The sequence below is a fragment of the Osmerus eperlanus genome, chromosome 8 (genome assembly GCF_963692335.1).
Source record: "Osmerus eperlanus chromosome 8, fOsmEpe2.1, whole genome shotgun sequence".
In the NCBI taxonomy this organism is placed as follows: domain Eukaryota; kingdom Metazoa; phylum Chordata; class Actinopteri; order Osmeriformes; family Osmeridae; genus Osmerus; species Osmerus eperlanus.
The window spans coordinates 3,632,193-3,646,684 of NC_085025.1; the positions used below are offsets into that span (position 1 = coordinate 3,632,193).

The following is a 14,492-nucleotide window of genomic DNA, read 5'->3' on the forward strand; positions in this document are numbered from 1 at the left end:
GAAACATCGATAGTGGTCCTCATAATTTCTTGGAATTTTTGTTTGCGCAAGTTGGATAGTACACATATCTATATATATTATTTTACAAAAGACAACAAGTCAAGATCACAATTCGTCGATTTATTTATATTTCCTCGAAGCTCTAAAAGTACAACACTCCAATGTCCTTTGAGTAAGCAACATTTCTTTCTTTGGAATGATATGATCCCACCACTAAAAACGCTGCGATTGCTTTCGATTTTTAATAAACCTGGAAAATGAACATCAATATGGAATATAAAAACGGCATTCAAATAGTATTCATTAAAACAGTAAAAGACTACAATTAAACAAACGTCAAAAATAAAATAAAATAAAAACATTTTCTGAAAGGTTTGTGAAATCACAATCGATCAGTCTGTTTCATAAGCTAAGGTAGAACCTAATTGAGTGCCAGCAGTCAGTTCATTTAGCAAAAACCATCAAAAATGGCTTGATAACACAGATCTTCAACCCAAGGCTCATAAACAACAAGAACCAAACTTTCATTCCTGACCGCCTGTGAGTTTGAGGAACAGTTCTTCATCCAGAGTTTCATTCTGGTCTTTGGACCTTGTTGAAAGAAAGATGTATCCTCCGATGTACTCGTGGACTACCTTACAGTCACAGCTCGCACAGGAGAACGCTATTGACACACCCTGGTCAAAGTCTATGGTCACCTGGAAAAATGAATGATTGCATACCATGTACAGTAGTTAGCGGTGATATTATGTATGTATACTCTAGTTATAATCTGATGTTATGTATGAGAATCAGCAGCCTGGAATGTCATCATAAGAGTCACGATAAGGCATTTCTACCTGTTGGATCTCCCAGTTGACGTTCCACTGTTTCATGTTGGCGAATCTCCACGTGGTGACGGGCGACCCCGTGGAGATGTCGATACGGATCAAACGGTTATAGGAGATCCCCAGCAGCTCATCCTTCCTACTCCCTCGGAATCTGCCACACACACACACACACACACACACAGTCAGCTTGCTCCACGCTTTCCAATGTGTTGATGGTACAGTATCTGTATTCCATGTACAGGTTTCAAAGTGAAGGTTGTCGTCTATGTACCTGACAATGTAATACTTGATTCCAAACTCAGGCAGCGACTGCCAGGCCTGAATGAAACGCATCTTGGCATCCATGAGCGACAGGCGAGCGATGTTGTGGAGAGCCTCAAGGATGCGACAGGTCAGCTGAACACAACCACACAGCACACTCAGAGGAACAGCATAACACACACACAGCACACTCAGAGGAACAGCATAACACACACACAGCACACTCAGAGGAACAGCATAACACACACACACGAGATCAAACACATCTCATTCAACAAGAACAGAGACGGCTCATGTTTACAACTAGGGGTGGGGGAAAAAAATCGATTCACATTTAAATCGCGATTCAGTTTGCAAGCGATTCACAAATTTATGTGAATCGATTTTTTTTAATTATGTTTAACATAATTAAAAAAAATCGATTCACATAAATTTGTGAATGTATATATATATTTTAACATAATAAAAAAAAATCGATCAATCTCGGAAAAATCGTGAATCGATTTTTTATCGATTCGTAACCCCAAGAATCAATTCGAATCGAATCGTGAGGTACCAAAAGATTCCCACCCACATTACATCACACCTGTTTGGTCTTGTGCTTCTTAGAGTAGCGCGGGGACACAAAGCACTCCGCGTTCATCTCCATGGTTTCAAGCTCGGGGGCTGCCTGACCAGGAGGGGGCGCCATACTCTTCATCTTCAGGAAAGATTGGATGTTCTTGACCTCTGCCCTGTAGGAGCTGTAGGCCATCGTCTTCCCCTTGGATGCCAGGATACAGGCAGCCTTCCACTTGGCGTACTGATTCTCCTGTACTCACAGCAGGCAAAAAAACGCATAGTCAGATAGAAAAATAAGAATAAAAATGCATTTGTGATGCACCTTTCGTGCACTCAAGGCGTTACAGTACAGGGAAAATCACAATCCTAAAACCTAATGTGCAGTAGCACGTCTACAGCTCTCTTAAGGTGAGAGGACCAGCAGGTTATGGAGTCAGAGCCAGAGATGGGAGGGGAGAGAGGAGCATGGAGGGCGGAGCTTACGTTGTCACAGCGGATGTAGACCTCGTTCATCCCATCAGCCACCGGGAGAAGCAGCTTGATGCCGAACTTCCTGTCTGTCACGTTGACGTCAGGAACCACCTCACATCCTGTCATGTGATCAGGAAGCCCACGTCAGACTTGCTTTAGCCCTTTTATAATAATAACGTGATGTTAAAACACAGGACACAGGGAGGGTTCTGGGTGTTTTACTCACCTCTGAGGTGGAACTGTTCTATGGGTTCTCCGCTGGAGACCTCCTTGTTCTTGTAGTAGGAGATGGTCGTGTCCTTGAATACAAACCAGTAATCCTTATATGCTCGCAGCGTCAATCTCTTAGGCCTGAAGAAAAAAAATAATAATCATGAACACTGTCACATGCAAAAGTGTACTGGGCTAGCAGTTCTAAAACAGGAGACCAAATTGAATCATTTAAACAGTTAGTCATTTAGCAGATGCTCTTATCCAGAGAGACTTACAGTAAGTACAGGGACATTCCCCCCGAGGCAAGTAGGGTGAAGTGCCTTGCCCAAGGACACAACGTCATTTTTGCACGGACGGGAATCGAACTGGCAACCTTCTGATTGGTAGCCCGATTCCCTAACATTTAAAACTGCACCGTAAGCCAATAAAATTAAGTAAATTAGCATATAAACTAGTGCAGATCTATGTAGACCGGAAACAAAACAACAGGCACTCCGCACACACTTGTTTGGGCTTGCGAGCCGGCTAAAGAGTAGTAGGCTAACGTTATGTTTTGAGTGGATGGCGAGCGCGACGCCGAAATGAATGCCAATAAAATTCTGAATGGAAAGTTTACTTTTAAAAAGTTGCCAAATGGTTCCATTGAGAAGACCAAAGTGATCTGTGTGTTTTGTCGTTGTGAACTGAGCTATCATCGCAGCACGTCCAGTCTGAAATACCACTTAATGTTAATCACACAGCTGATGCAAATTCTCCGCCCCCTTGTCAAAGCCAGGCGATTGCAATGTCGTTTTCAAAAAACAAAAAAACATTTGCACTAAGCAATCCGATCCTCTTTTCCATGTTGATAATAGCATTAAAATTCGAAAAAATTATTGGACAAAAAGAAATCAAGGGACATTTAGAATAGATAAAAATGTGCGATTAATTGTGATTAATCGCGAGTTAACTATGACATTAATGCGATTAAATATTTGTATCGTTTGACAGCACTAATATAAACATGATCGATTTTTGCCGGTGAAGGATATGGTATGAGGAGAGGTCATCATGTCACAGATGTTTGGTGGATGTGCTTCTACAGTTCAGTGAGGTCTTAGCCTCAGACTTTACCTGAACAGCCGGAGGGAGTCTGCCAGCTGTGGAATGTCTGTGATGTCTTCCTGGGGGCGGGAACAAGAAACTGTCAATTATCCTGTGACTTCCAGTGACATCATCATGTGGAGACATGTTCAAATGTCATTCTAGAACAGCTGTTGTCCCATTCTTCAGTGACAAACAAGCTCGAAACAAACAGTTGTTTATTCTGTATCCACGGTTTAAACACTATTTACCAGAATTCTGTCCGCGTGTCCTCCTTCCAGTGTTACCTCCAAGTTGGATAAGGCAGCTTCTACTTCATCAATTTCCGGCTCATTGGAGAAGTCCAGTGGTTCAGTTGACATAGTCAGTTTGCATATGTGATACTGGAACATCGTAAAAGGCAGAACTATCAATCAATATATTGATCAGGCCCATACTGTGTAAATAGTACCACAATTGGTCAAAAAGCCTTACAAGCTTTTACAAAAGGCAAGGAGGGACCTGGCTTGTATTCCCTCACTATGAAACAATACGATCAGATAGAGGCTTGTGAACAGTCTGGTGCCGTTTGTCTGTGTAAATCAATCTCAGCCATGACAGACGTGGGTTCAGAGTGGCTCACAGACAGAGGTGCACAGTGTCACGTGCACAAGGAGGCTGTCCTGCCTCACCACTTCAAATTATGACTCCTAATAGAGTTCAAATTACAACCTCACATTTATGTACTTGGTTTGAGCCCTCAGGGAACATGGGAGAGTAACCAGACTACCTCTCCTAGATCCCTCCTGTCTAGGATTGTCCTCGTGCCTCAACTTGTCTCCTGGGATTAGGACACCAAACCAGTTCTCCCAGGTGCATAGTCTGAGCCGCAAGCCACACAGTCACTGGACCAGGGCTCATTTACACCCACTCCCCCCCAGCCCCAAACACTGTCATCTGGTACCCACAGGGATACACTGTCATCTGGTACCCACAGGGATACACTGTCATCTGGTACCCACAGGGATACACTGTCATCTGGTACCCACAGGGATACACTGTCATCTGGTACCCACAGGGATACACTGTCATCTGGTACCCACAGGGATACACTGTCATCTGGTACCCACAGGGATACACTGTCATCTGGTACCCACAGGGATACACTGTCATCTGGTACCCACAGGGATACACTGTCATCTGGTACCCACAGGGATACACTGTGTGTTAACACGATAGAATGAGCAAACTGGTGGATAGAAATGTACCTGTAAGGAGGCAAACATGAGCATTTCCTCATCTGTACACTCAATCTCCTCGAGCAGAATGGTCCAGCGAGCCTGCTCATAGAGCTGGGTAATTCTCACTGCGTCATACTGGAATACACACACACACGCACAAAGCAGGTTGTCAATAAATGTGAAATCGTCATATGCAGACACAGAGCAGAAAGACTCTGTGGTATCTTCCAAGACTTGTACCTTAGGGTTGAGATCAAAGAAGCAGTGGTATTTGAAGCGTAGCAGCAACCTGTCTTCCTCCTGTATGTCCTGCTCCATCAGAGAGCGTGAGGAGTCAAGCCACCTGTTGATCAAAGCAGCAACTAATCACAATTAAAAGGTTTTGATCTACTGCATAGTTGAGTGCAAATCTTCCTTGCATACTGCTTTGAGAGAGGGCGCAGTACACTTTGCAAGGTAGACAGATTTCGGAATATATTCAAGATACCACCAAAAGATCCCCTTGATTTCCCACAAACAACAGATTACATTTACATTTAGTCATTTAGCAGACGCTCTTATCCAGAGCAACTTACAGTAAGTACAGGGACATTCCCCCGAGGCAAGTAGGGTGAAGTGCCTTGCCCAAGGACACAACGTCATTTTGGCACGGCCGGTAATCGAACCGGCGACCTTCTGATTACTAGCCCGATTCCCTAACCGCTCAGCCACCTGACTCCCTGACAGATAACACTTTTATTCTGAGGAGAGCCCCTGCTGCCTCTCACCCTGCGTTGATGACAGCTTTGTCCACCATGGACATTGGTTGGTACATCTTGGCCAGCTCTGCAGGGGGCAGGTTGGGCTGGCTGGAGGTTAGAGGATTGTCCCCAAACCACAGGCTGGTGGCCGAGACTGGCATTCCATTCTCTGGGTCGTAGGTCGGGATCATGGTCTTACTGTACAAAGGGGAGGCTGAGGGAAGGGGAGGGTGGGGCACAGATTTAAAAAGGAAACATCAATGAAACTCTGGTTGTATCCATGCATAAAAGTCCAGAGACTAACACTTTTACGGTACATTTTTCGGAAAGGCAGATTTGTGAAGGCAGGGCGAGCCGATGCAAAGTTAATCAGATGTTGTGAGGAAGTGCTGGAAGCTACAGGGGGAGAGGAGGAAGAGAGAAGTGTGTAGGAGAGAGAGAGCAGGAGGTCTTCGTTAAGAGGAGCAGAGCCTTAGTCAGAGACAAGTCTTCTGAAGCGGTCTGGGCTGCACAGTCAGAGACTACCATCTGTTGGTGTAGCTTTCTCAACTAACCCACACTGTACACTCAGTGTGTGTGTGTGTCGGAGAGAGGGAAACTGTTAATGAAAGCATTGAGAACATGGTAGCCTGCTATAACATTCTTTCACATCTTAGGAAATGGAGGAGGTATTTAGGATTTCTGTGGACTGTAAAATAAGTTTTGGTACCGTTTCTAGGGGAGTGACTCTTAAGTCACAAGCGAGCAATACGTTATGATTGTAACATTGATAATAACTATACATTTTATTTGTAATGCACCTTTCTGGCACTCAAAGCACTATGATGTTGAGAGGTGTGAGAAATTTTGATTTGTTTCCTTATATTTTTAACCCACAGAGGAAACCAATCCTGGTCCAGCTGAGATGCTGGTCGAAGACTAGGACAGCACATTCTGTTTACGTTGTTACATTTACATTTAGCAGACGCTCTTATCCAGAGCGACTTACAGTAAGTACAGGGACACTCCCCCCAAGGCAAGTAGGGTGAAGTGCCTTGCCCAAGGACACAACATAATTTGGCACCATCGGGAATCGAACCGGCGACCTTCTGATTAATAGCCCAATTCCCTAACCGCTCAGCCACCTGACCCCCATACATGCAAACATGAGCTCAGGAGTGTTTCCTTGTATCACCTGAGCCTCCAGATCCTCCGCTGACGACGTCCATGTCTATGATGTCTTCCAGCACAGGGTTCTTGTCTTTCTTCTTCTTCTTCTTGGAGTTTTCATCAGTAGGCTTCAGCAAGGACAGCTCCTCTGATCTCCGGATGTCTAGATGGGAAAGGAGAAAATACATAACATCATTCAGATTTTTGGTTCATCGATTCTATAGAACAATAGGGATGGGTCCATGCGGTGATAACCCCCTTTCTCGTGCACAACTCTCGTTCAGCCATGATCAAGCGAGTCATGGCTCAAGACCACAGTTTGCAAGGCAGTACTCACTGAGAGTTCTGCAGATCTCAGCCACAGCCCTGAAGACCACAGTAGAGTAGCTGACGGTCAGTTTGATGTACTTCATGTTGGGCAGCTGTATACACAGGGGCTTATGTTGGGGTGTGTAGCGCAGGTCTGCATCTGACTGGACCCCATACTTGTCCAGGGTCCAGTGGGTCTTCAGCAGCCAGCAGTTCCTCTGCTCCCACCATAGGGCATGATCAGACCAGTCCTGAGGGGCTACTGGTCAGGACAGAGCCACAAAGCGGCATAATGTTACTTCTTGGCGAATACGATCTTGGTTAAGTCAGCCTGTTTATGGGATATGGTAAAGGTTTATTGCATAATTGAATTACTTCACACTAGCGGTATTTGGGCCTTTCCCCACTGTACCAAGAATGGAGAGCTGTTTTACTGTGGGGTCTACCATGTTTACCACACACACAGGAAGCACAGAGGTGTGGCACAGAGATTCCGTATGACATCACTTTCTGGTGCTTGACTTCACCCAGACCACTGGCAGTCTGGTCTGATGACTAGCAGCTTAGTCATGACCAACAGTCATGCCACTCACATCCTACAGTACGTACACAGAACACACACACACACTGTATACACAAAGCTATAAGCACCTCCATGTTGTGATCCCCCTAGAGTTCCTTCAATGTGCCTGAGTAAACACACTTAACACTTAAGCTGAACTTCAGCCCCTGCGGCTATTGCAGCAAAGCATTGTGGGAGAACAATGGCACTGCAATCTGGAAAAAATGCAGGGAAAACAAGGGCGTGCCCCCCATAGCACTGTAGCAGAGAGATAAAAGAGGGAGGAGGACTTCACAGACTCACTGATCTTCTCCACCAGTTTAAGCATAAGTCCTCCGATGTGCAGGTTTCCCTTCACTCTCAGCTTGAACTTCATGGACTCATCTCCAGCTCTCTGGTCCACTTGGACTGTGAGCTCCCATGTCTTTTGGAGTTCCTCCGCTGTAGCCATCCTGACCCCGTCTGCTGGGAAAGACAGGAGGGAGGAGAGCAGGGAAGATGATGAATGGGGCTGTGTGATGCCACCGTCTAATGTTGATTTCTCTCCTACTTTTGCCCTCTGCATTCAACAATACTCTGCTGTCTGTATGTGAGACTTTGAAATTGTTAGAACATTGTTGAAACATTTATTTATATAAGAATGTTTTAGTTTGTGTGCAGTGTGTTGTCTGAGTGTTCCAGTCCTGCTGTGGCCCTGGGCAGAGCTCTGGTGTACTTTCTATTAGAAATACATCCACAGAGTTGCCTCTGGGCTACGAATAAACCATCTGAGAATTCACCACTAGACACACACTGCTGGATAGGCAGTGCTGACTGTGTAGCTGCAAACAGACAGAGATAGAGACAGAGAGAGGCAGAGTAAACAGTCATGACTAACAGGAAAGCAGGAGTAGAGATGGGCCAAACCTAAGGCTTCATCCATGGAATGTGTGACGAGCTGGAACATGAATTTGGTACAGGAGAGTTCCATGCAAAACAACATCCATGCATCCCACAACATTACCCCCTAATACTCAGCTCTGCCCCAGTGAACAATACAACACACAGAGCAACTGACAAGGAAAAAATGTGACACTTCAAATGTTGTTGCTTGAGGCTAAGCAAAAATACCTGCCCCGTTCTCACCTGGTGGGAATACCTGCACCCAACATATTGAAATAAACGAGATTGCACAATTCTTCTCCAGTGTGTCGTTAAAACCAGCTGCAGGGTACAATCTATGTATGAGCCTGTCTGTCTGCAAGGCATGTGGTAGATAGCTAATATACATATTTCAATGCGAGAAAATAACTTTTTTGTATCGAGTTAAAACAACTGAGAACAAACATAGCTGAGAGACATAGGCCTACCGTATTAGGCGCGGCAACAGTGCAACTTGTGTTTAACATGTTTTGTCTGACTAGATCAGACACATGGTGTCAAAGAAACAGAAAGAGCGATTGAATTCTATTACATTTGTATTTCACGATAGCCTAAGGGCATATAAACTCCGAACTCATCGTAGTTAAACAGTTAGTATTGGTATTAACAAGTTAATTCATTCATGAATAAAAGTAGACCTAATACGAGAAATTAACACCCATTGCTAATCAGGTGAGAAATGTGACAATAGTCTCGCGTTGTGGTCATGGGGGCAAAACAACATTGAATGCGGACTAATGGAAGTGAATGAATCCGTGGGCACACATATTGAGGCCTATCAATAGCTACTGTTGATTCAAAACCACAACTTGTTCAGATGTTGTTTGTCTAATTCCCTTATACGACAGTAACCACCAAAACCATGCAGCAAAATGTAATGAACTATTCGAGACTAAAAGTTCTAAATGAATATAATGAAAGTGTATATTATAAATCACGAGATATTTGAACCTTACCTTACACAAAGTCCTCTAACCGATAATCCTGATTTTTTCTCTCTCCAGTGTAAAGTCAGTAACAGCTCGAAAGGAACCCGCCCCATTCCGGACAGGTAAGGAAGTGGGTTTTAAACCCTCCTGTAGCAGTGTGTTAAGTTTACAGTGATTTGGCTTTCGTCTGCTTAGCTACGTATTTTGGGACGTGTGTGAGAGCAAAAGGATGATCAAAAGTGACTAGAGCAGGATTATGATTCAGCGCACTTTTCATGAACACCGCCACACTCATCCTGCTTATGAGCATGCTATAGAATGAATCACGGTACACTTAGAGCTAGTCAACGTGTAATTGCATGTGCTTTCCTTCGCGAGCCACAACCATTCTTTATATAAATACAAATTTATATAAATAAATATAAATGTTAGTATTGATAACGACTGCGTTGCTTGTGCCTAGAAGGTTCCGTTGCACGGTTTAAGTATAATTTAGTTTTTTGTAGCGAAAAGTGAAGTTAACGGTAGCTATCTAACAGTCACAAACGTCACTAACGTCAAAGACCTGCGCGCAATTACCTAAGCTCGTTAGCTTTTGGGAGATAGCTAGCTAACTAAACCTGCAACAACAAAAAGCAGAAGAAACGCAACAGGCCAGGGTAATAACATCGTATGTAGCTAGCTGTGTTTCAAGGCAGTGTGATATCAACATCCTGTATGTTCGCCCTTGGTACTGGTTAGCTCTACCACCCACGCAGCAGTAGTTGGCTCACTGTACAAGATTCTTAACGGTCCGGGGGTCAGGTCTGAAGCTATGCGCAAAACGGAGCACATGCCAGCTTCTCCAGGTGAGCAAAATGGTACATTATTCCTGCTAGGAAGTGCTCTTGATGCTATGCACTTCTTCACGCATCGGATGTACCAGCTGGTAGTCGCACGTTGACGACTAGCTAGCTACCAACCAGTTAGCTGATACTTAGTCAGCTTTGATTTCCCTGTATTTGCGCTGTATTTGTATTGTGGTGGGACTGATAATATTGAAGCAATAAACCAGGAAAGGGGTATCAAATGATGATCGTAAGTCATGTAGAGCAATCGATGCCATTCAATATCCAAACAAAGATTGGAGTGGATAACTCTAGAAGCAGGAGGCGGTTTTCCCTACTCACAGCACGGATAGCCGGGTCACGTGACCCCATGACGAGCCTTCAGACAAGGAAGTTGTTACTGACACGTGATGATGGCTAAATGGCGCTTCTTGCATAGAGAAATTGCATGGTTGGAAAATAAAATTTGGATAATATTATAGCCTACTGATTTGAGAATGTCTATTGTGGTTTTATGTAGGCTATTACTGTAACATTGGGACCAGTTCTAAGTGTGGATGACGGGTTACGCAAGAGCAGTAGCGTAGGCCTTTATGTGTTGCGTTTGAAAAATCAAGCATACGGCCTCTACTAAAACTAGCCTGACAGGTCATTTAGAATAAGTTTTGTTCCCTTTACATCTACGGACTAAAAATAATAAATAAGCTAATCTCGGGTATTGCATTGCAATACAGAAAAAAAAAAAAAAAAAGCAAGCATGCCTCATTCCCCAGAAATTGTACCCTCTCTAGCTGTCATATACAATGTATCTCCACGGATGTTAATATGATGTTGACGCCGGGCATTTGCTCACGGGTGATTTTGCTGTTACACGTATCTACTGACTTTACAAGGCTTTAGAAAATATTATATGAAACGGACAGTTGGAATAGTTCAGGACGGTAGTTATCTTAGAGAAGTCGTGTGCCATTGTCTGAATGCGGCTGTTGGTTATTACAGTCACAGAGGTAGCTTACACGGTTGTCACTCGATCTACTGCATATGTTGGTCCTTTATCTTCAGTAGCCTACACTGTCAGCTGCCATGTAAAAGGCATGGTTAATATTGAAAAAAATAATAATTGAGGTAATTGAAATCCTAGATTTTTGGGGGTTCACTTATATGTCCACCCCGTCTTTCCACCACACCTGTGTGCTGATGGCTTGTGTGGATATCATGTTGACACCAACATAATGAACGATGGCACCATGTGAAGTTGTGACCAGTGGCCCGTCAGTTCTCTGTACATCCACACGGTGGCGCCATAAGACTATGTTCTCCATGGCCGTCGTCAGAGAGTTGGGAGAACGGCCTGCAGAAGCTGTTGAAGCAGTATGTAGCCTTTGAGTACAGTATGACTGCCAGCACTACTGAGAGGTATGTCACTTCCTCTTGGATTCAAAATGGAATCCTACTTTTCTCCCCACACAGTAAATCGTCGAGGTTTGGTTAGTAGTTGGAATAGGAGTGCATAGATAGGGAAAAGGGATGAAGGGCGGCAGCAGCCTGTCAGGAGCTCCACTCCAACTGATACTTTACTGCGCACATCTGAAGCAGTTTTTCTGCGTCTCTGTGCAGGAGAGGGGATATAAATTCCCTGACAAAAACAAACACAGCAACCCACGGTGTCATAAAGTGTGTCATCGGTGGATAGTAACATGGAAAATCACATCATGTCAACCTGCCAGGCCCTGACAGGAGGGAGTAGTGCCCTCCAAGTGAAGCAGAGTCCTATGTCATCATAGCACCTGTGGCTGTAGAGGCAGCATCATGTGTCAAGTAAGGCTCACAGACAAGAGAGACGCCTCACCCCTAACACTGGCTGACGGGAAGAGACACCAAATTGAATTTCGTTGTTATGTGCGATGACAATGAAGGCATTCATCATCAAATGCAACTCTCTGGATGTGGGGGAGGAGATAGTTGGACGGTAGACACAATAAATTTCATTGCTGCCTAAAGCTCGTCTGAACCTACTTGGAAGTGAGTGGGACACAACATCTGTAGAAGCATTCTCTGTGTTTAAGGAAAGAGAAACCTCTTGGTGACCTGAGAACACGCTTACCCAATTAGCAGCCTCGCCGAAGGATCAAATGGAAGTGAAAACATTCTTCGGCGTGATGGAGAAGCATCACAATGCCCCATTCATGCCGCCGAGCCCCACGCTTTGGGGGTTTTAGGTAAGGGGGGGGGGGGGGTGTACGTGGAGGCAAGGGGGAAGTAGTAATGAATGCAACAAGAAACGGACTTACCTCACCTTTCTTTGACGTGTCAGTGTAGGCCTCAGATTCATGACTTAACACAGGCGCAGGGGTAAACACTGTTCAAAGAGGCTGTTTTCATAAGGTTGCCAACCACGGCTCACCTCAACCTTCCACATCCCCTCCATCTCTCCCACCTCCACAGCCCTACACAACACCCAGCCTTATCCAGTGGCTGACCCCAGGGACTGTAGGGCTGGTGGAGGTTGAGGGGTTGAGGGGCGGAGGAGGGCTGTGGAGGAGCACCGGAGGAGACGTTCCTGACAGCTCTGGGGCTCTGGGGAACACCTGAGTAGAGCTACTCATGCCCTCTGCCCTACTAACACTGCTCAGAATCCATCTCTCATTCTCTTAGAGAGGATGGGGTATTAATCTCTCTCAATTTCAGTTTCTTATATAATATGAAGGCATTTAATGCCACTGTTCCACTTAAAAACCATAAACCACTTCAATCGAAAATCAACTTGACTTGTGGATGTTATCCCTTTTCCACTAAGGAAGTCAAATAAGACAATAGGGACAATACTCATATTGTGAACATAAAATGCCAGGTTATGTGAGAGTACAACATGGAAGAAGTTAAGCAACTCCAGATGTGATGGTGAAGAGAGGATCTGTCTCAAGGCAGAATGATTGACTAAATTTATGCTCTATATATGTTGATAAAAGTCCTTCTATTTACATCCGTGTGACAGACAGTTCCTCATATAGACGGTAGAGGCCAGGTACTGCAGTATAGGTCCAGCATAAAGACTCCTCTATTTCAAAATTAATTGTTTATTTATATGGGTGGAACCATAGGTGCTTCGTTAAAAAGGCGTCCCATGTCTTTGCTTGTGGATGTTTCCATCGAAGCTTATGAAAATGTTACCATGCCGAGGTCCGCACTATAAAAATGTTAAGAACACAAAAAAGTTTGGAGAAAAAAAAAAAGTGTGAAAAAATAAAACTAACACTGCAAAGGGCATGCATTTTCAATTATCTCTCTGTTCACCCATAGATCTTAACTTTCCATCTGAAACGGCCAAGTCTGATATCCCTTCCTCTGCTTGCTCTCTTCGCATGGAAACATCTGATAGAAATAAAACTTTTCATGGTGTCAGGTCAGATAGCCATAAATCCAGCCTGTCAGCCAAGCTGGGCCCAGCCGACCCTCACAGCCAGTCTGGAGACTGAGAAAAGCGGCGGTTTGGAACGGGATATCACATGTTTAAATATTGCACGTCTTTTTGAAAAGTGGCTACTGTAAAACAACTTCCATTACAGAGTATCGCTTTACCTGTCACCGGCCGTATTTCATCCTCTTACAGTCCAGAGACATAAAAGATATGGATGAACAGAGCCATGTGGCTAGATGGTGATCACTCATCCAGGGGCTTCCCCTGGAAGCACTGGCACATTCTCTTCAAGCTAAAAATAAAGAGAGGTCAGAGAATTAGATCGTTCATACAGATTAGACTAGGTGTGCTCTTTTGTTAGTTTTGGACCGATGTCAAAATGGCTCTTGGCTCTTCCTTTTTTTTGTCCATGAAGAAGTTAACAGGTGTCTTCTCTTCTGACCTGGCAAACATCAGAACACCGCACAGTGCAGTCCACTGTGGAAGTGAACACCAGCACTTGGAGGAAAAACAGGGGACTGAATTTTATTGGGTTTGTCAGAGCACACACACACTTCACACACAGTGAGATCACAGCCCATCCACTGTTGCCTGGAGACACAAACCTGTCTTTTCTACAGGTAGGGTTGTGGCCTGATCCGTCCAGATGTGTGTGTGTGTGTGTGTGTGTCAGCTGCCTATGATGTGCTGTGGCCAACAAGAACACTGCTGACTCCTGACTCTCAGTTTACTGGGAGTTACAGGTTTGAGGAGGAAGAGGACTGTTGCGTTCGTTTCCCCTCATCAATCTGCCAACTGGCTCTGAATGAACGCCATTTTAACGCATGCAAATGTGAGCAGCCTCTGCCTGTATCAGCTGATGCGGGCCAGTGTCGTTGTTGGACAGGGCTTAAAGGCCCAGGGGTAGGAAGACGTTCTGAGGGTTTGAAAAGGTCGCGCAAACTTTAGCAGGATTACTTTACCGACACTTTCCATGGCTGAGATCGTGTGAATGGATC

General features: G+C 44.6%; 1 protein-coding gene across 4 annotated transcripts in view; it reads right to left on the minus strand.

Moving 5' to 3' along the window:
• Positions 1-105: 105 nt before the first annotated feature.
• The window catches only part of fermt1 (FERM domain containing kindlin 1), a 214,090-nt gene continuing 199,703 nt past the window's right edge, over positions 106-14,492 (minus strand). The window contains exons 2-16 of one of the 4 annotated variants that reach the window (XM_062467170.1): positions 9,277-9,307; positions 7,703-7,861; positions 6,866-7,099; positions 6,554-6,691; positions 5,407-5,593; positions 4,880-4,982; positions 4,667-4,774; positions 3,671-3,802; positions 3,450-3,499; positions 2,350-2,474; positions 2,136-2,242; positions 1,678-1,902; positions 1,102-1,226; positions 840-981; positions 106-698 (exon numbers count right to left, since the gene is read on the minus strand). In XM_062467170.1, the coding sequence (XP_062323154.1) occupies positions 525-698; positions 840-981; positions 1,102-1,226; positions 1,678-1,902; positions 2,136-2,242; positions 2,350-2,474; positions 3,450-3,499; positions 3,671-3,802; positions 4,667-4,774; positions 4,880-4,982; positions 5,407-5,593; positions 6,554-6,691; positions 6,866-7,099; positions 7,703-7,850 (1,998 nt within the window). In that variant the 5' untranslated portion in view covers positions 7,851-7,861; positions 9,277-9,307 and the 3' untranslated portion in view covers positions 106-524. Of the gene's footprint in view, positions 699-839; positions 982-1,101; positions 1,227-1,677; positions 1,903-2,135; positions 2,243-2,349; positions 2,475-3,449; positions 3,500-3,670; positions 3,803-4,666; positions 4,775-4,879; positions 4,983-5,406; positions 5,594-6,553; positions 6,692-6,865; positions 7,100-7,702; positions 7,865-8,748; positions 8,913-9,276; positions 9,389-10,418; positions 10,481-14,492 lie in introns of those variants that run through there. The other 3 variants (XM_062467172.1, XM_062467171.1, XM_062467173.1) reach the window with 3 other exon arrangements.